The 27165-nt window shown below is 38.9% G+C and overlaps 1 protein-coding gene across 3 annotated transcripts in view; it reads right to left on the reverse strand.

Moving 5' to 3' along the window:
* Nucleotides 1-27165, reverse strand: part of ctnna2 (catenin (cadherin-associated protein), alpha 2) — a 960302-nt gene that overhangs the window by 904976 nt on the left and 28161 nt on the right. For all 3 annotated transcript variants that reach the window (XM_062033032.1, XM_062033034.1, XM_062033033.1), the window contains exon 2: nucleotides 22249-22355. In XM_062033032.1, coding sequence (XP_061889016.1) covers nucleotides 22249-22350 — 102 coding nt within the window. In that variant the 5' untranslated portion in view covers nucleotides 22351-22355. The remainder of the gene's footprint in view (nucleotides 1-22248; nucleotides 22356-27165) is intronic.

Genomic DNA, 27165 nt, shown 5'->3' on the forward strand with positions numbered 1-27165 from the left:
GTCTTCCCAAACTTGCCCAAAAAAATCACTAGATGTGTTGCTAGTCGCTCTGAAGAAATCAATGGGAGTTGGAAAGTCACTAGATTTAGCAAGAAAGTCCCAAGCTGAGGTGTGTGAAAGAGAGATGCCAAGAAGACCCGCCTTTTTTTTCTTGCTTCTGATTTGAGATAGAGATGCGAAGACCCGCCTTGCGTTGCTTCCAATTGGTTTATATTGTGCAGTGCCTTCCATGGTTGGTTAGATTAAGGCAAAGAGGATCGATGACTTGGTCTGGGATTGGTTATCTCGGACAATCAATTAGACGTACTCAGACTACGGCAAGCTGCCAGGACCAAAGTGTTGTGTTTTATTGTTCTCCTGCCTTCCCTATTGTTTTGTCCCATGTTCTCCTGAGTGCGGACCATCTGGGCACACTTGCAGCCTGGACTACTTCAACTTGGCATGGACAGCTGTGTTCACCCTCCTCCCACGTCGCACGCTTTGCTGGACCTGCTAGTCCTGGTAGGTTGTTTGGCCTTTCTATATCTGTGTGTGTGTTTTCCATCCAATCCAATCCAATCCAATCCACTTTATTTATACAGCACATTTACACAACAAGAATGTTTCCAAAGTGCTGCACAGCCTTGTTAAAAACAATATTAAAAACAAAATTATGCTACACCAATGACTAAATAAAAACAAAGAATAAATGAATAGAAAACCAATACAAAAACAATATAAAAAATAAATATGATTAAAAACGATTTTAAAGGGTAAAACCAATTAAAACAGTAAAATAGACATCAAAATTTATTTAAAAAAAAAACAGAGGACAACAGAGGACAGAAGACCACACATCTCACATAGTGTTAAAAGCCAAAGAATGAAAGTGGGTCTTAAGACGAGACTTAAAACACTCCACTGTGGGAGCAGTTTGAACATGGAGGGGCAGAGTGTTCCAGAGCTTAGGGCCGACCACAGAGAAGGCCCTGTCTCCCCTGGTTTTAAGTCTCGTCCTGGGCACCACGAGCTGGAGCTGGCTCTCTGACCTCAGAGCGCGCGCAGGAGTGTAAATTTGGATGAGGTCCGAGATATATTGAGGTGCCAGTCCATGTAAAGCAGGGGTCACCAACCTTTTTGAAACCAAGAGCTACTTCTTGGGTACTGATTAATGCGAAGGGCTACCAGTTTGATACACACTTAAATAAATTGCCAGAAATAGCCAATTTGCTCAATTTACCTTTAACTCTATGTTATTATTAATAATTAATGATATTTACACTTAATTGAACGGTATAAAAGAGGAGAAAACCCGAAAAAAATGACAACTAAATTTTGAAACATAGTTTATCTTCAATTTCGACTCTTTAAAATTCAACCGAAAAAAAGAAGAGAAAAACTTTAAAAAATAATTTATAGAACATCATTAGTAATTTTTCCTGATTAAGATTAATTTTAGAATTTTGATGACATGTTTTAAATAGGTTAAAATCCAATCTACACTTTGTTAGAATATATAACAAATTGGACCAAACTATATTTCTGACAAAGACAAATCATTATTTTTTCTAGATTTTCCAGAACAAAAATTTTAAAAGAAATTCAAAAGACTTTGAAATAAGATTTAAATTTGATTGTACAGATTTTCTATATTTTCCAGAATAATTTTTTTGAATTTTAAGCATAATAAGTTTGAAGAAATATTTCACAAATATTCTTTGTCGAAAAAACAGAAGCTAAAATGAAGAATTAAATTAAAATTTATTTATTATTCTTTACAATAAAAAAAAAAATTACTTGAACATTGATTTAAATTGTCAGGAAGGAAGAGGAAGGAATTTAAAAGGTAAAAAGGTATACATGTGTTTAAAAATCCTAAAATCATTTTTAAGGTTGTATTTTTTCTCTAAAATTGTCTTTCTGTAAGAAGCAAAGTAAAAAAATTAATGAATTTATTTAAACAAGTGAAGACCAAGTCTTTAAAATATTTTCTTGGATTTTCAATTCTATTTGAGTTCTGTCTCTCTTAGAATTAAAAATGTCAGGCAAAGCGAGACCAGCTTGCTAGTAAATAAATAAAATGTAAAAAATAGAGGCAGCTCACTGGTAAGTGCTGCTATTTCAGCTATTTTTAGAACAGGCCGGCGGGCTACTCATCTGGTCCTTACGGGCTACCTGGTGCCCGCGGGCACCGCGTTGGTGACCCCTGATGTAAAGCTTTAAAAACCAAACAGCAAGGTTTTAAAATCAATTCTAAAATGAACAGGGAGCCAGTGCAAACTCTGGAGAATTGGGGTTATATGCTGGCGTTTCCTGGCCCCTGTTAAAAGTCGTGCTGCCGCGTTCTGGACTAACTGCAACCGGGAGAGAGCTTTTTGGCTAATGCCAGCATAAAGTGCATTGCAGTAATCCAGGCCACTTGAAATAAAAGCATGCACTACTTGTTCAAAAAGGTTAAAAGATAAAAATGGTTTTACCTTTATTAAAAGACGAAGATGATAAAAACACGATTTTAAAACGCCATTGACTTGTTTGTCAAATTTAAAATCGCTGTCTATAGTGACGCCAATGATGGTGACTTGGTGACTAACTTGTTGTTGTCACGGCGTGGGCTCGAACTCGCTTTTCCCCGGCAGCTGGGTCTTCCAGCACCTCCGCTGGCAGCACGCCGAGACACGCCTGTGCTCGCGCTGGCCGCGTCACGCCCACATGCCGGCAAGGCTGTGGGCGATCGGCAACCTGCACACCTGGGACTGATGAGGGCGAGCGGTATAAGGACCAGTGGACCCTTGGATCCTCGCGGGAACTTAGTTCTCATTTGTGTACCGTAAGCCGACAAGCTTTATACTCTCCTTTGCTCTCTCCGTTCGCTCCTTGTCTGATGTCCTTGTTGTCCTCCCACAGTGTTTTCCCGAGTTTTTCCTGTTGGATCTCCTGTCGTTCCCCTTTGGATTCTTACTGCCTCCCTCGATGCTTGACCCCCTTGCATGGACACGGACTCTGATGCCTCTCTCTCGCCCTGGATCACCACGGACTGTCTTCCTGCTTTGTCCCTCCTCACGCTCTCCTCAACACTAGGTAACACACACTTCAGCTAAGCCTCACACATACACTCTCTTGGGTTTAGTCACACACCATTCTATAGTTTATTTATTAGTATTGTTTCATTATTATATACATTATATTGTGTATATTAAGGGTGTAACGGTACGTCTATTTGTATTGAACCGTTTCGCTACAGGGGGTTCAGTTCGGAACGGAGGTGCACCACACGGACATATTAAGTAGCGTACCGCACGTTGTGTAAACAATGAAAACCGAGGCAGAACACACGGCATGCTAGCAACAACCTTAGAACCTTTATTTAACCAGATAAGAAAACCCATTGAGATCAAGATCTCTTTCACAAGGGTGACCTGGCCAAGAGGTCAACAGCACATGTCACAGAGCAGTTTCAAAAATAATACATTAAGACATACATTTTAAAATACAGAACCGTAAAACAACAGAGATTTACATCTTTAAAAACACAGGCACTGTGCAAACGTCTCTCGCTGTTTGTCCCTCAGGACAGAACGGAAGTCTCCAAATGGAAGTAGTTCTGTAAGTTTCAGTTTCGTCTGCAATGCATTCCATGCCATAGGGGCAGCAATGCCAAAAGCTCTTTTGCCAAATTCAGTCCGTACATGAGGAACAGTTAAAACATACAAATTGTTAGAACGTAATGCGTAAGAGCTGCTTTTTCTTTGTAACAGAGTACACAAGTATGGAGGTATTAAACCTAAAAGAGCCTTATAAATGATAGTCAGCCAATGTGTGTATCTGCGTGCACTCAATGAAGATAAGTCTGACTTCATATACAGTTGACAATGGTGGGTGAGACTACGACAGCCAGTAACAAATCTTAGTGCTGAATGAAAAACAGTGTCCAAGGACTGGAGGCATTTAGATGAAGCACTAAAATAAAGCACGTCTCCATAATCAATTACAGGCAAGATAGTTGCTGTCACCAATTTCTTTCTGACTTTAAGAGAGAAGCAGTTTTTATTTCTAAAAAAGAAACCAAGCTTTACCCTAAGCTTAGAGACCAAGTTGTTAATATGGGCTTTAAATGAAAGCTCCTGATCAAGAGTAAAACCCAAGTACTTGTAATTTAAGACCTGCTCTATAGGGTTTCCATTTGATGTTACAATATTTGGAATTTTTTCCAGTAGCACCCTTGAATGAGAGAAAACCATTACCTTGCTTTACCGGATAAAAGACAGAGCTGGAAGACCCTTTTGCCTCGCTAAGATCTCCAGTTTTGGAAAATTTTGGCTTTGCGGTGCGATACAACAATGGAGGACGAGAGGCGGACATAGCAAAAGAGGTTTGCCGACATTGTTCAGTATGCTTCTGGCAACACGTCAAACATGCTAACCCATTTTGAAGCGGCACCACCCCCAAGTGAACATCGCTTCAACGAAGAGAAAGACGAAGCCTCTCCTCGGCAAGTCAGGCAGGGCTAAAGCAATAACAAATGTTTTTATAGCAGCAGATATAAGTCCATATTGCATTAAAAACTACACTTCTATGGTGGAAGAACAATGAGCCCTGTATTCTCTTACTGCCAAGTTAGCCAGGCACTACCTCGCCATACCTGCTACCTCCGCGCCATTGTAACTGCAAGCAGGTTTGCTCTTTCTGCAGACAAAGTGGATAAACTGATTTTTCTGGCAAAAAACATGAAGATTGAGTGAAAGTCACCATGGTTAAAGGCTGGGGGGAAAGAAAAGTAATCTGAGGCTGAGTTGACTTGAAACTGTTTAATGTTGCACTTTTTCTATGTAGGAGAAAAGTTTTGTCATTTTATTCAAATCTGAGCAACAACTTGAGGCAGTTTAATGTTGATTAACGTGGACCCCGACTTAAACAAGTTGAAAACTTATTGGGGTGTTATCATTTAGCGGTCAATTGTAGGGCATATGTACTGTACTGTGCAATCTACTAATAAAGTCTCAATCAATCAATCAATCAAAAAAAGCACTTTATATGTAGAAAGGTTTTGTTAAGTAACCATTCTGAGCCTTATCTTATTCAGTTTTTATTTGATATTTGTTGACCACATTAACCCTGGAAATGGACCCTGTGTGTATATGTATGTTATTGTTATGCTTAGCATTCATGACTGCCTGCTGTTGCACTGATCAGCCTAGTGGTGGCTCAAATCCATCACACACAGAGCTATTTCTATTTTTGGGCAGAATTATCAGAAAACCACTGTCAGTAACTACAGTTGGTCACTACATCAGTAAGTGCAAGTTAAAACTCTCCTATGCAAAGCGAACGCCATTTATCAACAACACCCAGAAATGCCGCCGGCTTCGCTGGGCCCGAGCTCATCTAAGATGGACTGATACAAAGTGGAAAAGTGTTCTGTGGTCTGACAAGTCCACATTTGAAATTGTTTTTGGAAACTGTGGACGTCGTGTCCTCCGGACCAAAGAGGAAAAGAACCATCCGGACTGTTCTAGGGTCAAAGTGTAAAAGGCAGCATGTGTGATGGTATGGGGGTGTATTAGTGCCCAAGACATGGGTAACTTACACATCTGTGAAGGCACCATTAATGCTGAAAGGTACATACAGCTTTTGGAGCAACATATGTTGCCATCAAAGCAACGTTACCATGGACGCCCCTGCTTATTTCAGGAAGACAATGCCAAGCCACGTGTTACAACAGTGTGGCTTCATAGTAAGAGTGCGGGTACTAGACTGGCCTGCCTGTAGTCCAGACATTGAAAATGTGTGGTGCAATATGAAGGCTAAAATATGAGAAGGGAGACTGTTGAACAACTTAAGCTGTACATCAAGCAAGAATGGGAAATAATTCCACTTCAAAAATGTGTCTCCTCAGTTCCCAAACCTTTACTGAGTGTTGTTAAAAGGAAAGGCCATGTAACACACTGGTAAAAATGCCCCTCTGACAACTTTTTTGCAATGTGTCGCACGAGTGTGTGTGTGTGTGTGTGTGTGTGTGTGTGTGTGTGTGTGTGTGTGTGTGTGTGTGTGTGTGTGTGTGTGTGTGTGTGTGTGTGTGTGTGTGTGTGTGTGTGTGTGTGTGTGTGTGTTTTCTCCAGGCACTCCAGTTTCCTCCCACCGACTGCAAAATGTCCATAAATATGAATGTTAGTGTGAAGGATTGTTTATATACAGTATATGTACCCTGCGATTGGCCATGCTAATTAGAGTTAGTTTGTCTTTGAGCAAGTCCATTGTACGTTAGCAATAAGCTAGCGGCATTACAGCTCAACCTTCATAATTGTATTGCTTTTTTCAGTTTATTCCATCCATCCATCCATTTTCTACCGCTTATTCCCTTCGGGGTCGCGGGGGGCGCTGGAGCCTATCTCAGCTACAATCGGGCGGAAGGCGGGGTAAACCTTGGACAAGTCGCCACCTCACCGCAGGGCCAACACAGATAGACAGACAACATTCACACTCACATTCACACACTAGGGCCAATTTAGTGTTGCCAATCAGCCTATTCCAAATTATATTATTAATCTTACCTAATTCCTACATGTACAGTATGTGCACTTCATGTGTACAAATAATGTTGTTTTTTTTGTGTGTTAGTTTTACAGTGACTTCATTGTAAAGAATATCAACAAAATACCTAGTTACTTTTTTCAAATCTAACACAAAGGACTGTTTACACATTTGGCAAACTAAATTGCAACATTGATGGAGGACAGAATAAAGTATAGCCTGTGTTACTTTATTACAATAAGAAACAATTCAAAATTGCATTGAACAAAGACAGCACAGTCTACCACACACGTGTCAAAGTCAAGGCCTGCGGGCCAGATTTGGCCCGCCACTTCATTTTATTTGGCCCTAAAAATAATATGTATCAATAAAGTACTATATCTTACCTTACTAAATGTATTATTTATTTCCATTTTGGGAGAAATATATATATATGTAATCCATGTAATCGCAAATTATGTTAACTTTAATATTGTCCAATTATGCAAAAATATATGATCAAACATTCAAACCATTTTTTAAATAGAAATAAATACTAATAATAATGATTTTAAAGCAAGTTATCCATCAAATTGTGCAATGTAAAAGTAGCAATAGATTTCATGGTCAAATTGTGACATTTACTGTGTTTTTTACAGCATTTTTGTCTAAATGAAAAAAACCACCACTTTTTTACTGTAATAAACTGTGGTGCCGTTTTGCATTTACAGTAATACACTGAAAAATATACAATTGTTGATTGGCGGTAAAAAAAACAACAACAAAAACCTGGCAGCTCAGGTGCCAAAATTTTACTGTAAAATTGCAGGGTTTTTTTATTTCCAGTAAAAAAACAAATGAGCTGCCTTTTTTAACGTAAAAATAGCCGTACTGTTTTTCCACTTACAGTAATATACACTATATTTTCAGGTGAAATTTTTGCAACTTACGATATTGTATTTTACATTTTCGATTTAAAAAAAAAAAAATCTACTAACAACATGCATTAAAAATGGTGTAATAGTATTCACTGTTAGAAACGGCCCTCTGGGGCCAAACATAACTGTTAATAACTAACAGAACTAATATTCGTTTTTAAATATACATAAAACATTTGTTTTATTTTAGAAAATATATGCATCCCTGCAAATCAAAATGATCATGTCATGCATTTGTCATATTGACCACGCCCCCCAGCCACGCCCCCACCGCCACATACTGTATACAGTGGCAATATGGGAGAAACCCTCATACATGCTGATTTAGCTGCAAATTCCACTACGAGCAGCAAGCAAACGCGTCATCAATGCAATGTTGCATTCTTGCTAGCGGCTGACGTGCCTCCACAGTGCAAAGCCACTTCTTAATCAGCAATCTGCCCCTCCACGGCAGGAAACAGGGTAATTATCTTACAAGTGTCATAGCTAAACATGTTACACTCCACACCGGAGGAGAATACGCAAGCTCTTGAATTTAAATAAAGGTGGGCGGATTAATATGAATATTGACAGAAACAATACCAAGTAAATAATCAGTATGATACTACAGTGGCTGGACAAGATCGAAATTTTTATTATCAAAAAAATAGTGTTGTTTTTTCAAATCAATTCGGACATTATGCCTCTATTTAATGGCAAATTAGCACAAAATTGCGTAAAGAAAAAGCAATGCTTTGTAAATAAAGTCCAATTTAAATGTTGCCAGACATGTAAATAAAACACCAATCGCTCACCTCACCTTTCTTTTTATCAACGTACCTCAACTAGTCATCAAAGTCGGTCTAAAATGTCCTCGGCCTGACCACAAGTGTCCCTTCCATACCCAAAAACACCTAAACAGCACATTTTTGAGACCATTGGGTAAGAAAAATTGGTTGACCATGCGACACTGATGGAACTGATGCACTCGAACCCACAAATACTTCACTCCCAACCACCATAACAATGAGTCAAATCCTCCAAACCTTGTTCTTTCCCAGTAAGATTGCTAAAAATAAGCGACTCGGAGGCTTTAACGGCACAAAAAGGGTGCAGCCATACTGTTATCTTAACAGACTGTGACAGGGACTGCAGCCTCAATCCTTTAAAGTCAGTGATGTATTTGCAGAGCACGTCCCGCTGACAATTAATATTAAGAAGTCTGCATCACGTATGACTTCTGGCCTAAAAGAAGAAAGGATGAGGGGAGTACTTACCAAGAATGCGTCCATGTTAGAGAGTGGTTGTCTCTCTGACTAGAACTCTCAAAACTGGACACAACAGACGTCACAAAATATCCCAATAATGCAAATTCCATCCAAGTGGCAGAATTAGGGCAGAGGGCTCATGAGATAAATCCATTTGGGTTTGCACAAGTGGTAGTCATGCAATGTTGTCGGTGCACCGCACACTGTGAAGATTGTCTTTAAATGTCGCAATGTTACAATGGCGGAGACTCCAGTTAAACCACGTCAAACATAATCAAACATGTTGGCCGGGTTTTGCCACGTTGGCCACGCCGGGACATCACCGCGAGATGGGGCCCCGTTTTATTTTTGTTGTATCTGATGCCGCTTGGGAGGTAGGTCAGCAGTGTCAGATGATATTCAACTGTTGTGCTCCTTCAATGACTCAAGAGTTTGACTTTTTATCTGAGCTCTTGGAATGCGTATCCTGTATCAAAAACTGGTTGTCCTCAAATTTCCTCCAGATAAATTCTAACACAACGGAAACTGATAATTGCTTCCGATAAAAACTGATCAATAAGTCCCTTGGTGCTGTGGGTGCATCTGTTCAAAGCAGTCTCAGAGACCTTGGGCTTGTGTTGGCTCAGTCCAGGTCTTTGGAGGGTCACTGCCGTCAACTGACCAAAAACTGGTTGTCCTCAAATTTCCTCCAACTAAATTCTAATACAACGGAAACTGATTATTGCTGCCGATAAAAACTGATCAAGAATTCCCTTGGTGCTCTGGGTGCATCTGTTCAAAGCAGCTTCAGAAACCTTGGGCTTGTGTTGGGTCAGTCCAGGTCTTTGGAGGGTCACTGTTTGGCACTAAAACTGGTTTTATCGCCTCAGAAATATTTGTAAAATTAGCTGTCAAAATTGGATCTGGAAATGATCATTCACGAGTTCATTTCATCTGGTATTCCATCCATCCATTTTCTTCCGCTTATCCGAGGTCGGGTCGCGGGGGCAGCAGCCTAAGCAGAGAAGCCCAGACTTCCCTCTCCCCAGCCACTTCGTCCAGCTCCTCCCGGGGATCCCGAGGCGTTCTCAGGCCAGCCGGGAGACATAGTCTTCCCAACGTGTCCAGGGTCTTCCCCGTGGCCTCCTACCGGTCGGACGTGCCCTAAACACCTACCGAGGGAGGCGTTCGGGTGGCATCCTGACCAGATGCCCGAACCACCTCATCTGGCTCCTCTCCATGTGGAGGAGCAGCGGCTTTACTTTGAGCTCCTCCCGGATGACAGAGCTTCTCACCCTATCTCTAAGGGAGAGCCCCGCCACCCGGCGGAGGAAACTCATTTCGGCCGCTTGTACCCGTGATCTTGTCCTTTCGGTCATAACCCAAAGCTCATGACCATAGGTGAGGATGGGAATGTACATCAACCAGTAAATTGGGAGCTTTGCCCTCCGGCTCAGCTCCTTCTTCACCACAACGGATCGATACAGCGTCCGCATTACTGAAGACGCCGCACCGATCCGCCTGTCGATCTCACGATCCACTCTTCCCTCACTCGTGAACAAGACTCTGAGGTACTTGAACTCCTCCACAAGGGGCAGGGTCTCCTCCCCAACCTGGAGATGGCATTCCACCCTTTCATCTGGTATTGAATATTGCAATTCTCTCTTCACTCTTTCCAACAAGTCAACACTAAAGAGACTTCAGACAAGATGCAGCTGCCAGACTTTGGACCGGTGGACCCAGAACAGTCCATATCACCCCCATTTGATCCAGTCTTCATTGGCTTCCAGTCAAATTCAGTTGAAGATTTTAGTCCTGACTTTCCGTGCGTTGCATGGTGGGGCCCCTCAGTACAACACTGACTTGTTACGCCCCTACTCTTCAGTTGCATGGTGGGGCCCCTCAGTACAACACTGACTTGTTACGCCCCTACTCTTCAGTTGCATGGTGGGGCCCCTCAGTACAACACTGACTTGTTACGCCCCTACTCTTCAGTTGCATGGTGGGGCCCCTCAGTACATCACTGACTTATTACGCCCCTACTCTTCAGGGTCTTCAGGCCAGGGTCTTCTAAAGATCCCAAAAACGTGTTTTAAAAGCCAAGGAGACCTGGCATTCCAGGCTATAGCTCCCAGACTCGGGAACAACATGCACCAGTCCCTCCCTGACCTTGAATGTGTTGACACGTTTAAGAAACATTTGAAAACTTCTCTTTTTAGTAAAGCTTTTAGTTGACGCACCTTTGAACTATCATTTGTAATCCATTTTTTATGATGTTGCCCCTGTTGTTTTCATTGAATTGTTGTTTTACTTCACCTATGTTTTGTACAGCGTTTGTCATTTTATCTGTGAAAAGTGCTTTATAAATAAAATGTACTTACTTACTTACTTACTAGATGCACTTATTTAGACATTAAGTTCAAGAAACTAGGTAAGATGAAGTAGGGCGGGGTGATAAAAGGATATCAATATATATCGTATAAATATCAATATATATCGTCCTGACGTTGAGCAACTCAAACATAACGTTGAAACAACATGCTTTTTGACAACGTTTAGTCAATGTTGGGTTCTGACATTGATTTGACCATTGAATTTTGGTCATTCTCCAACCAATATTCTACAACACAAATACAACGTTGAAACAACAAGCTTTTTGACGACATTTAATCAACGTTGGGTTCTGACGTAGATTTGACCATTGAATTTTGGTCATTTCCCAACCAATATTCTACAACACAAATACAATGTTAAAACAACAAGCTTTTTGACAACATTTATTCTAAGTCGGGTTGTGATGTTGATGTGATCATTGAAATTTGGTCATTTCCCAACCAATATTCCTAAAACTCAAACATAACGTTGAAACGACATGCTTTTTGACATTGTTTAGTCAATGTCAGGCTGTGATGTGGATTTGATCATTGAAATTTGGTCATTCTCCAACCAATATTCTACAACACAAATACAATGTTGAAACAACATGCTTTTTGACATTGTTTAGTCAATGTCAAGTTGTGACGTTACTTTGACTTTGGAAATTTGGTCATTTCCCAACCAACAACGTGGATCCAACGTTAGACATCAACGTTGTCTCAATTTACAAATACAAGCATTTTGCAACATTGTTTCAAAGTCAGTTTTAAAGGACATGTATGTATAATCAACGTTGTATCAATTTCTTGTGCCTGCTGGGATTCTGACATGAGGGCGTAGAACATTCCATAGTTTCGGGCCAACAACAGAGAACGCCGTGATTCCTCTAGTCTTGAGCCTTGTTTTAGGCTCTAAAAGTTGGAACTGGCCCTTGGACCTCAACGTGCAAGCTGCAGCATAAATTTGGATGAAGTCTGTGATGTACTTTGGGGCCAGTCCAATTAAAGTTTTAAAATCAAACAGTAAAATTTTTAAATCAATCCTTATACAGTATGAACAGGAAGCCAATGCAGTGACATAAATTCTGCTAAAAACAGCTGTTTTGTGCACTCTAAATCGATCGGACAGTGTGGAGTTGTACCTATTGTTGTGGCCGGGTGAATCTATATTCTTAGATATATCTACATGTAATTATTTTCAACCGCTTCCGGCAACAAAAAAAATATCAATAACATCAAGTTATAAATTTAAACCGTGTACATTTCCAAAATATAAATTAAGATACCGTAATTTCCGGACTATAAGCCGCACCAGCTAAATTTAGGGGAAAATACAGTTGCTCCATATATAAGCCGCACCCGACTATAAGCCGCAGGGTTTTGATGTGTAATTACCGTAGTATATAGGGGTTCCTGCTACCACGGAGGGGATTGTCGGGACAGAGATGACTGTTTGGGAACGCAAAACGTCCCATTTATTAACAATAAATCTTTCAATCATTCAATCAAACTTTCACGTCTTTGACATGGCGAACAGCATTCGTGCAGAGTACAAATAATACAACGGTGCAAAGTAATACAAAGTGCTTGCTAAGGCTGAAACGACGCGTCGACGTAGTCGACGTCATCGGTTATGTAAATACGTCGACGCCGTTTTTGTGCGTCGACGCGTCGCATAATTACGTCACACTACCGTCATGGCGGAGCGCAAAGCAGACTGTGCAAGCGAGGGGAAAAACGCACGCCAAAAGTCGTCAAAAGTGTGGGAGTATTTCAATACACAGCCTAATAATGTTGTTGTATGCACAGTGTCGAGCGTAAATGGCCTATCATAGCAGCACAACGGCTATGAACGAACATTTGAAAAGAAAACCAACCATCAACTAGTCAATCGTCCGCGTTAGCATACGTTGTCATCATTACACAAAAACATGAATGTGTCATTTGTATCTGCTAGGGGTGTAAAGTTATGTGTTTTGTATTGAACCGTTTCGGTACGGGGCTTTCGGTTCGGTACGGGGTTGTACCGAACGAGTTTCTAAGCTAAAGCTAACTTTAGCTGCTAAAGTCTTAACAAGTTGCTTTGCTCCTTCTGCGGCTGCCTCTGTCTCAGCACGCAGCATTGTCCCACCCACACAACCATCTGATTGGTACACACGCAGCATTGTCCCACCCATACAACCATCTGATTGGTACACACGCAGCATTGTCCCACCCACACAACCATCTGATTGGTACACACGAAGCATTATCAGCCAATCAGCAGTGCGTATTCAGAGCGCATGTAGTCAGCGCTTCAGCGTGGAGCAGATAGGTGTTTAGCAGGTGAGCATCAGGCAGCGGACTCTCCCCAAATGATAATAAACACCTCCCAGTCAACTACTAGTAACATCACTATGAGCCCGTTGACCTACTAGAAATTTAAACTGCAGCTCAGCTCACTCGCAGTCCTGGCTTGAGGTGAAGGCTAATTAGCTCTCAGTTCCAGCCACATCGACCCCTTCTGAGCGCCTATTTTCAGCTGCTGGGAATATTGTAAACAAGAAAAGAAGCAAAGCAAGTAGACATGCTAACCTTTCTTCATTACAACTGTTAGTCACTCACTGGAATGAGTAGAATTGGTTATTGTGTACTGTGTTGGACTGGATGTTTATTTTGCACATTTTAAAAGCAATACTTAATGTTTACAGTCCTCCAGAATATTTAGATTGGCACTTTTTTGTATTGATGTTTATCTTTATTTTTGCACATTTTAGCAAATAAGCAATACTTTCACTTTTGTTGAAATGTTTACACTTTTGTTACAGAATATTTCGTTTTGCACTTTTTTGTATTGGATGTTTATCTTTATTTTTGCACATTTTAAAGCAAAATAAGCAATACTTTTACTTTTGAAATGCTTATACTATTGCAGAATATTAAGATTTGCACTGGATGTTTACTTTTATATTTGCACATTAAAAAGCAAATAAGCTACTTTTAATTTTGTTAAATGTTAAAAGTTTTAAATGTTTACATTGTTACAGAATATTTTGTCATGTTGTTGTCAATGTTGACTGAGTGGCCATACTTTTTTTTTTGTAAATAAAAGCCATGCCTTTTGAAAAAACTGGCCTACTTTTATTTGTTCATCTTCATTTTAAATAAAATAAAATAAAAAATAATCGGTAAAAGGAAAAATAATCTATAGATGAATCGAAAAAAATAATCTATAGATTAACCGATTAATCGAAAAAATAATCTATAGATTAATCGATAGAAAAATAATCGTTAGCTGCAGCCTTAGTGCTTGCCTGTACGTTATCAAAATAACCAGCCTACCGGTATATGAAAAGTCAGTCTTTAATCATTGTGTCATCGTCTTCCTCCTGCGTACTAAAACCACCGAAATCCTCTTCGTCGGTGTGGAGAAGAACAGGCCGTAAATAAGCCGCACCCTTGTATAAGCAGCAGGGACCAGAACGAGGGCAAAAAGTAGCGGCTTATAGTCCGGAAATTAAGGTACTTTTGGAGAGGGTGAAGTGCGGTTTCATTTGCATTTTTGGAACACTTTAAGAAAAGAACATCCTGCAGACGGACTCAAAAAACGGGTTTTAAAGGCCTACTGAAAGCCACTACTAGCGACCACGCAGTCTGATAGTTTATATATCAATGATGAAATCTTAACATTGCAACACATGCCAATACGGCCGGGTTAACTTATAAAGTGCAATTTTAAATTTCCCGCGAAACTTCCGGTTGAAAACGTCTATGTATGATGACGTATGCGCGTGACGTCGATGGTTGAAGCGGAAGTATTGGGACACATTGTATCACAATACAAACATCTCTGTTTTCATCGCAAAATTCCACAGTATTCTGGACATCTGTGTTGGTGAATCTTTTGCAATTTGTTTAATGAACAATGGAGACTGCAAAGAAGAAAGCTGTAGGTGTGATCGGTGTATTAGCGGCTGGCTGCAGCAACACAACCAGGAGGACTTTGAGTTGGATAGCAGACGCGCTATCCGACGCTAGCCGCCGACCGCATCGATGATCGGGTGAAGTCCTTCGTCGCGCCGTCGATCGCTGGAACGCAGGTGAGTGGGTGCAGCGCTAATGTTTTTATCATAGCTCTGAAAAGGTTCCGTAGCTAAGTTAGCTTCAATGGCGTCGTTAGCAACAGCATTACTAGGCTTCGACAGGCGGCACAGCATTAACCGTGTAGTTACATGTCCATGGTTTAATAGTATTGTTGATCTTCTGTCTATCCTTCCAGTCAGGGGCTTATTTCTTTTGTTTCTATCTGCATTTAAGCACGATGCTATCACATTAGCTCCATAGCTAAAGTGCTTCACCGATGTATTGTCGTGGAGATAAAAGTCACTGTGAATGTCCATTTCGCGTTCTCGACTCTCATTTTCAAGAGGATATAGTATCCGAGGTGGTTTAAAATACAAATCTGTGATCCACAATAGAAAAAGGAGAAAGTGTGGAATCCAATGAGCCAGCTTGTACCTAAGTTACGGTCAGAGCGAAAAAAGATACCTCCTGCACTGCACCCTAGTCCTTCACTCTCACGTTCCTCATCCTCGAATCTTTCATCCTCGCTCAAATTAATGGGGTAATCGTCGCTTTCTCGGTCCGAATCGCTCTCGCTGCTGGTGTAAACAATGGGGAAATGTGAGGAGCCCTTCAACCTGTGACGTCACGCTACTTCCGGTACAGGCAAGGCTTTTTTTATCAGCGACCAAAAGTTGCGAACTTTATCGTCAATGTTCTCTACTAAATCCTTTCAGCAAAAATATGGCAATATCGCAAAATGATCAAGTATGACACATAGAATGGATCTGCTATCCCCGTTTAAATAAAAAAAATTCATTTCAGTAGGCCTTTAAGTGACTGTGGAACAAAATGTAAGCAACATTTGCACCAAAGCATATCTGATGTACATCATTTAAACCAAAAGGAAGTGTTTTAAATGGAGCTTCATTCATTCATTCGTCGCCTTTAAGAAGCGTTGCAGTGATATCTTAAGAGAGCCAAAGGAATTCAACGGTTGGACCTCCGCAGAAGGGTAAGAGAGGCTCGGGCGTGCGATGTCAACCTTTCATTTCAATCTTGGCACAATGAATCATCCAAATGGTGCGGGAAACAATAACAGTTATATTCTTAAACACATCCTGCACCGCTGCAATTACTAGGATGACAAAGTGTCACAGCGCTGTGCACACGACCACTTTTATTGTGCAGAAGAGTAGATTGAAGGAATTGCTGGCGCTCCGTCGTCTATACGGTTGAGGTCTAAGAGGAAACCCACATGCCGAGGCTAAAGGCGGAGGAATATTTCACTGGGATAACAGACAAGAAATAAACTGTGATGAAAAAAAATGTTGCGGAGTCGACACATAATATCCTATTAGGGGCGTGTAATGCTCTAATCCATCACTGAGCTTTGTGCCTTCGGTCTTAAGTATGCTTTTTCTATGTTAAATGAAAAAATAGAACATAATTTGCTATATTTCTGGAACCTACTCAGTGGCCTAGTGGTTAGAGTGTCCGCCCTGAGATCGGTAGGTTGTGAGTTCAAACCCCGGCCGAGTCATACCAAAGACTATAAAAATGGGACCCATTACCTCCCTGCTTGGCACTCAGCATCAAGGGTTGGAATTGGGGGTTAAATCACCAAAAATGATTCCCGGGCGCGGCACCGCTGCTGCCCACTGCTCCCCTCACCTCCCATGGGGTGAACAAGGGGATGGGTCAAATGCAGAGGACAAATTTCACCTCACCTAGTGTGTGTGTGAAAATCATTGGTACTTTAACTTTAACTTTAACTTTTAACTTTAACTAAAACTGCCAGTGCTTAAATTTAATTGACATACAAAACAGGAACTGCATCTTTTTTGGGAAATTTGCATATAATTCACCACCCTTATGTAAGACAAAATGTCCTTTTTTTATGCATTGTAAATAGAGATCTCCGATAATATCGGACTGCCGATATTATCGGCCGATAAATGCTTTAAAATGTAATATCGGAAATTATCGGTATCGGTTTCAAAAAGTAAAATGTATGACTTTTTAAAAGGCCGCTGTGTACACGGACGTAGGGAGAAGTACAGAATGCCAATAAACCTTAAAGGCACTGCCTTTGCGTGCCGGCCCAGTCACATGATATCTACGGCTTTTCACAAACACAAGTGAATGCAAGGCATACTTGATCAACAGCCATACAGGTCACACTGAGGGTAGCCGTATAAACAACTTGAACACTGTTACAAATATGCGCCACACTGTGAACCCACACCAAACAAGAATGACAAACACATTTCGGGAGAACATCCGCACCGTAACACAACATAAACACAACAGAACAAATACCCAGAACCCCTTGCAGCACTAACTCTTCCGGGACACTACAACCCTGCCCACCTCAACCACCTCATGCTCTCTCAGAGAGAGCATGTCCCAAATTCCAAGCTGCTGTTTTGAGGCATGTTAAAAAAAAAAAATGCACTTTGTGACTTCAATAATAAATATTGGCATTTTTTTCCATAACTTGAGTTGATTTATTTTGGAAAACCTTGTTACATTGTTTCATGCATCCAGCGGGGCATCACAACAAAATTAGGCATAATAATGTGTTCATTCCACGATTGTATATATCGGTATCAGTTGATATCGGAATCGGTAATTAAGAGTTGGACAATATTGGAATATCGGATATCGGCAAAAAAGCCATTATCGGACATCCGTAATTCTAAATAGTAAATAAATGCTAGCAAAAGTCAGCTAACAATGGAGCAAATGTGACATCATTGTGTCTGTTGCGTCCATAACGCCCACTACAAAACTTCCAAAAAGCGCCAAAAATGCTCCATGTACATGTTCATATAAGCGCTAACGTTAAGGGAGAAACTGTGATCACAGGGCGCTAACTAGCTTATTTATGCTGCTATATTTACTTATGGACCAGGTGAGCTGCTGCCGCATCGCCTCTGAGTTGGTGAAAGTTAATTCTAGATTATAAATCAAGCCTCTCACCTGGATAGTACAAGGTTGTGGACGTAAAGCCAAAAGTTGCTCAACTTTGACATCCAACTTATGGCGAGAGAGACACGAAAAGACTATTTTTTTTAACCTTTGTGAGTATTATGATTATTTATTCATCTAAACAGGAAGATATAAACATCCCATCAGTCAGCATCACAGTAAGAGCAGACATTGTACAGTAAGTGATTGTTTTATTATATTCGTAGTATTTCTTGTTTAGCACTTAGCAATACTGCTACTTGCTGGATCTGTTTAGCACTCAGCTTCTAAAACTTGTAGATCATCCTCCTTATATTCAGGCTCAAAAATATAGGGTTCTGGATCATCATTTGTCCCAAAGTGGTCTTTGTTGTCTCTCATGAAGTCGGCCATGATTAGTAGTGGTGTTGTTGAAGGTAAAAGCAATCGGTGTGATGCGTCTGTGAAATTAATACGCAGCCGTATGCTTAAAATGAGCAAAATATGTAAATATGACATGTTATTATAATTGTTACAACATGACATATACTTACATCATGTATATATTACATGTTATTATGAATGTTACTACATGACATATATACTTACATCATGTATATATTACATGTTATTATGAATGTTACTACATTACATATATACTTACATCATGTATATATTACATATTATGAATTTTACTACATTACATATATACTTACATCATGTATATATTACATGTTATTATGAATGTTACTACATGACATATATACTTACATCATGTATATATTACATGTTACTACATGACATATATACTTACATCATGTATATATTACATGTTACTACATGACATATATACTTACATCATGTATATATTACATGTTACTACATGACATATATACTTACATCATGTATATATTACATGTTATTATGAATGTTACTACATGACATATATACTTACATCATGTATATATTACATGTTATTATGAATGTTACTACATTACATATATACTTACATCATGTATATAGTACATGTTATTATGAATGTTACTACATGACATATACTTACATCATGTATATATTGCATGTTATTATGAATGTTACTACATGACATATATACTTACATCATGTATATATTACATGTTATTATGAATGTTACTACATGACATATACTTACATCATGTATATATTACATGTTATTATGAATGTTACTACATGACATATATACTTACATCATGTATATATTACATGTTATTATGAATGTTACTACATGACATATATACTTACATCATGTATATATTACATGTTATTATGAATGTTACTACATGACATATATACTTACATCATGTATATATTACATGTTATTATGAATGTTACTACATGACATATATACTTACATCATGTATATAGTACATGTTATTATGAATGTTACTACATGACATATATACTTACATCATGTATATATTACATGTTATTATGAATGTTCCTACATGACGTATATACTTACATCATGTATATATTACATGTTATTATGAATGTTATTACATTAAATACAGTCGCAATCAAAAGTTTACATACACTTGTAAAGAACATAATGTCATGGCTGTCTTGAGTTTCCAATCATTTCTACAACTCTTATTTTTTTTGTGATAGAGTGATTGGAGCACATACTAGTTGGTCACAAAAAACATTCGTGAAGTTTGCTTCTTTTATGAATTTATTATGGCTCTACTGAAAATGTGAGCAAATGTGCTGGGTCAAAAGTATACATACAGCAATGTTAATATTTGCTTACATGTCCCTTGGCAAGTTTCACTGCAATAAGGCACTTTTGGTAGCCATCCACAAGCTTCTGCTGGAACTTTTGACCACTCCTCTTGACAAAATTGGAGCAGTTCAGCTAAATTTGTTGGTTTTCTGACATGGACTTGTTTCTTCAGCATTGTCCACACCTTTAAGTCAGGACTTTGGGAAGGCCATTCTAAAACCTTCATTCTAGCCTGATTTAGCCATTCCTTTACCACTTTTGATGTGTGTTTGGGGTCATTGTCCTGTTGGAACACCCAACTGCGCCCAAGACCCAACCTCCGGCTGATGATTTTAGCTTGTCCTGAAGAATTTGAAGGTAATCCTCCTTTTTCATTGTCCCATTTACGCTCTGTAAAGCACCAGTTCCATTGGCAGCAAAACAGGCCCAGAGCATAATACCACCACCACCACCATGCTTGATGGTAGACATGGTGTTCCTGGGATTAAAGGCCTCACCTTTTCTCCTCCAAACATATTGCTGGGTATTGTGGCCAAACAGCTCCATTTTTGTTTCATCTGACCACAGAACTTTCCTCCAGAAGGTCTTATCTTTGTCCATGTGATGTCAGCTTGCCAGAAGCTTGTGGATGGCTACCAAAAGCGCCTTATTGCAGTGAAACTTGCCAAGGGACATGTAAGCAAATATTAACATTGCTGTATGTATACTTATGACCCAGCACATTTGCTCACATTTTCAGTAGACCCATAATAAATTCATAAAAGAAGCAAACTTCATGAATGTTTTTTGTGAGCAACAAGTATGTCCTCCAATCACTCTATCACAAAGAAATAAGAGTTGTAGAAATGATTGGAAACTCAAAACAGCCATGACATTGGCTGTGTCTCAATTCGGCGGCTGCATCCTTTTTGCAGTGCGCATTAGTGCGGTCCTGTCATATCTCCAAATTCTTTGCACGCTCAACTCTGAAAATTATTTTCAACACGGAGACGCCATGCGGAGTGAAAAAGGCCACCTTAAAATGTAAGTATAGTTTTATGTATTCATTTAAAACAGCTAAAAGCAGACACGTCAAGTGATATACATTTGTGTCAAAATACAAGACCTCAACTATCGTAATGTTGAGCGATGTTTACTCATCCTCCCCAAGCGTTGACCTTTTTCCCATCTTTTACAGGGCGCCTTGTGGCGACCCATCAGCGTTCTTGTTCTGTAACCCTGTACATTGTTTGTTTGTCTCATCTTGAAGGGTTTGTGCTGAAAACAAAGTTTTGTTGTACTTGTGCAATGACAATAAAGACCTACCTACCTACCTACCTAAACTTACTGTCTTCGTTCCAACAGTTGCAAAAGTCTTAAATCCAATTTGTGCTTGCATCCAGAATCATAACAATCAGCTGAGAGATGACTTGTATCCGGGAAACTGCCGAATATGAGACACTTTTATCCCGAAGTACCTTGGTAGCGGTGATGGGCAGTAACAAGCTACATGTAGCTAAGCTCCGTAGCTTAACTACATTTTTCAGTAGCTTAGAACGAGTAGCTTTTCCTGGAGATTAGCTACTTTTAGACCCATGTAGCGAGGTAGCTTGCATCAAAGCTACAAGCTACAAAGAGAGAAAACGGACTGCGGTTCCAGGCCAAAAAAAATGGAGAAAACCCAATGACCTGGATGAATGAGAACATCCATACATAGAGAAAATCCATGATTGGTTGGTGTTCGTCTGATGAGTCACAATTGGCTAAGGTTAGGGCGAAACATTACGGACTGGCCAATCAGAGGCAAGATAAGGTGGGTCATCGAAACCAGGAAGCAAAATCATAACAGTCACACACTCATGTCACATGACGACGAGGGAGTCGGAGACAGAGGGACGCTTCAAGCTGACCACTCAAAATAGAGAAACAGACTTGAAAATGTCAGAGAGATTCTCTCCCACAGATTACATTTTTCATTTAGTGATGAAGATGACGTGCAGGAACCCACAATAATGCGTGCCCTTGGCCATATTTAGACAAATCTATGCCTTTAGAGAAAACAATAGCCAAAAGTTTTTAGTTGTTTGCTCTGTAAACCAAAATCATAACTGCTCTCTTCATCTAAGACGTTTTTTTTGTGTCAAAATACAGTTAGATGCTGTTTTTTTTTTTTATTGTAGGTAGAGAAAATGAATAACATTATAGGGGTGGGCCAAAGAAAAGGCAAACTAAATAAATACACAGAGTGGGGTGTGGGGACCCCTAGAGGTAGTTGTAGGGTGTCCCCAGCTAAATGACAGATAGTTAATAGTAATATTTGTACACTGACATGAACATTGATATTATACAATTCTCCGGGGGTAACTTCCCCTGCAGCTTAGCTGCCATTAATGCAGAGTGACCTGTAGCTTAGCTTACTACATGTTCCAAGTGTCTTGGGAGTATGTAGCATTCACTTGCATCCACAGAGTTCAAGCAAGGTATAGTACCTGTGTAACGAGGGGTTCCAGAAGCCGCTCCACAGTCAGTGTGCGGATTTCAAGACTCTTGGGGTCCCATTTCAACAAGATCGGGGAGGTGGCGGTCGTCATGGTCTCTGTTGAAGTCAACAATGGAAACTGTTATATAATTAAATAATGGAAAAGTACAAAAAAAGACATAACTCAAGGTAAGGATGTACATTTAACTACATTTCCTTTATAGACTGTGAGAGAAATGATTGACTACTAACCGGATGTGTTATCTAAACCGAGGATGTCATTGTGGATTGTGCAGCCCTTTGAGACATTTGTGATTAAGGGCTATAGAAATATACTTTGATTGATTGAAATGTCATTTTGGGATGTGAAATTTAAAAAATTTTTCATAAAGAAATACAATCATGTGTGCTTACGGACTGTATCCCTGCAGACTGTATTGATGTGTTGATCTATATTGATATATAATGTATATATTGTGTTTTTTATGTTGATTTAATTTTTTTTTTTTTTAAATATATATATATATTTTTATTTTTTTTTTAATTTTTTATTTTCTTGTGCGACCCGGTACCAATCGGTCCGCGGACCGGTGGTTGGGGACCACTGCTCTAAATGACCCAATGCAAACAACCTTCCCGAGTCATGGTGCAAAAAGGATTCCAACCAACACAAAATCTCAACAGACATGAATACACACAAACACAACCTGCACACTGAACTTTGTGGATTTTATAAAAAAATGTCAAAGCATCTTAAAAAATTCAAAAATACACCCATTTACTACTATTACAAAGCGTGATGGGAAACATGCAAAACACTCTCCACACTTATTTATCAATCTTAGCAGCTTGATATTTCTGATTGATTACAAAACTTTAAGGAGGTTGTCACAGAAGTAAACAAGGTAGGAGTCCAACTTTTACATAATCTTAATATCCATTAATATATATACCGTAATTTCCGGACTATAAGCCGCACCTGACTATAAGCCGCACCAGCTAAATTTAGGGGAAAATACAGATTGCTCCATATATAAGCCGCACCCGACTATAAGCCGCATGGTTTTGATGTGTAATTACCGTAGTATATAGGGGTTCCTGCTACCACGGAGGGGATTGTCGGGACAGAGATGACTGTTTGGGAACGCAAAGCGTCCCATTTATTAACAATAAATCTTTCAATCATTCAATCAAACTTTCACATCTTTGACATGGCGAACAGCATTCGTGCAGAGTACAAATAATACAACGGTGCAAAGTAATACAAAGTGCTCGCCTGTACGTTATCAAAATAACCAGCCTACCAGTATATGAAAAGTCAGTCTTTAATCATTGTGTCATCGTCTTCCTTCTGCGTACTAAAACCACCGAAATCCTCTTCGTCGGTGTCGGAGAAGAACAGGTCGTAAATAAGCCGCACCCTTGTATAAGCCGCAGGGACCAGAACAAGGGGAAAAAGTAGCGGCTTATAGTCCGGAAATTACGGTATATATATATATATATATATATATATATATATATATATATGTATACATACACATATACACACACATATATACATACACACACGCACATATATACATACACACACGCACATATATATATATATATATATATATATGCATACATATATACAAACCCCGTTTTCATATGAGTTGGGAAATTGTGTTAGATGTAAATATAAACGGAATACAATGATTTGCAAATCCTATTTTACCCATATTCAGTTAAATATATGCTACAAAGACAACGTATTTGATGTTCAAACTGATAAAAAAAAAAATGTTTTGCAAATAATCATTAACTTTAGAATTTGATGCCAATTTTGGAGCAATATATGTTGCCATCCAAGCAACGTTACCATGGACGCCCCTGCTTATTTCAGCAAGACAATGCCAAGCCACGTGTTACATCAACATGGCTTCATAGTAAAAGAGTGCGGGTACTAGACTGGCCTGCCTGTAGTCCAGACCTGTCTCCCATTGAAAATGTGTGGCGCATTATGAAGCCTAAAATACCACAAGAGAGACTTCCGGACTGTTGAACAACTTAAGCTGTACATCAAGCAAGAATGGGAACGAATTCCACCTGAGAAGCTTCAAAAATGTGTCTCCTCAGTTCCCAAACGTTTACTGAGTGTTGTTAAAAGGAAAGGCCATGTAACACAGTGGTGAAAATGCCCTTTCCCAACTACTTTGGCATGTGTTGCAGCCATGAAATTCTAAGTTAATTATTATTTGCAAAAAAAAAATAAAGTTTACGAGTTTGAACATCAAATATCTTGTCTTTGTAGTGCATTCAATTGAATATGGGTTGAAAAGGATTTGCAAATCATTGTATTCCGTTTATATTTACATCTAACACAATTTCCCAACTCATATGGAAACGGGGTTTGTATTTTTTTTTTTTAAATATATATATATATATATATATATATATATATATATATATATATATATATATATATATATATATATATATATATATATATATATATATATATATATATATATATATATATATATATATATGTCACCTTTTAGGGCAGTCAGATTTCGGCCCTCGACCAAATTTTTAGCCCAATGCGGCCCCCTGCAACTCAGGCAACAGGAACAGCGAGTACCTGCAGCTGAGGCAACAGGAACTACAGTCCTGCAACTCAGGCAACAGGAACTACAGTCCTGCAACTCAGGCAACAGGAACTACAGTCCTGCAACTCAGGCAACAGGAACAGCGAGTACCTGCGGCTGAGGCAAGCGTTCAACTAATTCTGGTTGGATCGTATTTGAATTGATATTTCATCCAAAAACATGATATTTTGATGCGAAAATCCATTTTCTCATGCCTGAGATTGCCATTGTTTGATCGGTATGTGCTTTTTTAAATCCCAACAATAAAGGACATCTTCCTACTTTTTAGCAACAATTGTACATGGACATTTTTATGTCGTACTTTACTGTGATTTACAGTTAATGGTAATATAGCATTATACAGTGCTTTTGTCACTTCTCTACACCTTCAACTTCTTTGCTTGGTACTTATTTTGAAAGCTCCTGGGGGCACTGGGGTTGTATTAGTGGACTGAACAGCTGGCATGGTGCTCGCAGGCTGTTGTTGCCGTGGGGATGCATTTCTACCCAAAGCATTTTTAGAACGGGCCAGTTGGGACCGGACCAATGCCAATGGGCAAGGGGGAGTAAAGAATGTGGGCAAAAGGTGGATAGATCCGGGCCAGAGGCCCTTAGACTAAGGACAGCGAGTCCAGATGAACCTAATGGAAATCATAATCCAAAAGGAACATGTGGTATCTTTACAAAATAATGTAAGCAATAATAGGGAATAATCATTTAACAGTTTTTTTTAACTACATCTGAGATGTTTTTCATGCATTTTATTAAACACGACTGTATCTGCCTTGGCCAAGGTCTGTACTTAAAATGGACAGTGATTAATAGGGGTGTTGGGAAAAAACAAAATTGACATCAGAATCGCAACCCTGAATGGATTCAAAATGTTCACGAATTGGTTTGGTAAAAATACGTGTTTAAGCCATCTTCGAACTTATTTAGGGGCTCAGAGTAAATAAGCTTTGCTTCTTCCTACTCCTTTTTCGCACATGCTGAACTGTAAACAATTGAGATATTCATGTCACTTTGTAAGCATGTTCAAAATAAACGACTAGTACTTGATGCATGTATGTGTTGCAAAAAATGAGTTTTTGTCACTTGCAACCTGTTTAGAAAAAGTTGTATTATGATTTATATTAGGGCTGGGCGATAAAACGATATATATATATATATATATATATATATATATATATTAGGGCTGCAACTAATGATTAATTTGATAATCGATTAATCTGTCGATTATTACTTCCATTAATCAATTAATAATCGGATAAAAGAGACGAACTACATTTCTATCCTTTCCAGTATTTTATTTAAAAAAAACAGCATACTGGCACCATACTTATTTTGATTATTGTTTCTCAGCTGTTTGTACATGTTGCAGTTTATAAATAAAGGTTTATTTATAAAAAAAAATTTTAAAAAATTTAAAAATAAAAATAAAAAAATAAAAAAATTACAATAAATTATTGCCTCTGCGCATGCGCATAGCATAGATCCAACGAATCGATGTCTAAATTAATCGCCAACTATTTTTTTAATCGATTTTAATCGATTACATACACTACCGTTCAAAAGTTTGGGGTCACCCAAACAATTTTGTGGAATAGCCTTCATTTCTAAGAACTAGAATAGACTGTCGAGTTTCAGATGAAAGTTCTCCTTTTCTGGCCATTTTGAGCGTTTAATTGACCCCACAAATGTGATGCTCCAGAAACTCAATCTGCTCAAAGGAAGGTCAGTTTTGTAGCTTCTGTAACGAGCTAAACTGTTTTCAGATGTGTGAACATGATTGTTTTCTAATCATCAATTAGCCTTCTGAGCCAATGAGCAAACACATTGTACCATTAGAACACTGGAGTGATAGTTGCTGGAAATGGGCCTCTATACACCTATGTAGATATTGCACCAAAAACCAGACATTTGCAGCTAGAATAGTCATTTACCACATTAGCAATGTACAGAGTGTATTTCTTTAAAGTTAAGACTAGTTTAAAGTTATCTTCATTGAAAAGTACAGTGCTTTTCCTTCAAAAATAAGGACATTGAACGGTAGTATATATATATATATATATATATATATATATATGTATATATATATATATATATATATATATATATATATATACATATATATATATATATATATATATATACACATATATATATATATATATGTTTTTTTTTCTGCATCTGAAAAAAACAGGAAGTGGAAAAGCAAGGTTGGTTGCATTAACAAAGGCACTCACTTCCTCCCAGGGGAAACTGGGTAAAACACGACACACTGATAGAGCTAAACC

This window comes from Entelurus aequoreus, linkage group LG22 (assembly GCF_033978785.1).
Source record: "Entelurus aequoreus isolate RoL-2023_Sb linkage group LG22, RoL_Eaeq_v1.1, whole genome shotgun sequence".
Classification (NCBI taxonomy): Eukaryota; Metazoa; Chordata; class Actinopteri; order Syngnathiformes; family Syngnathidae; genus Entelurus; species Entelurus aequoreus.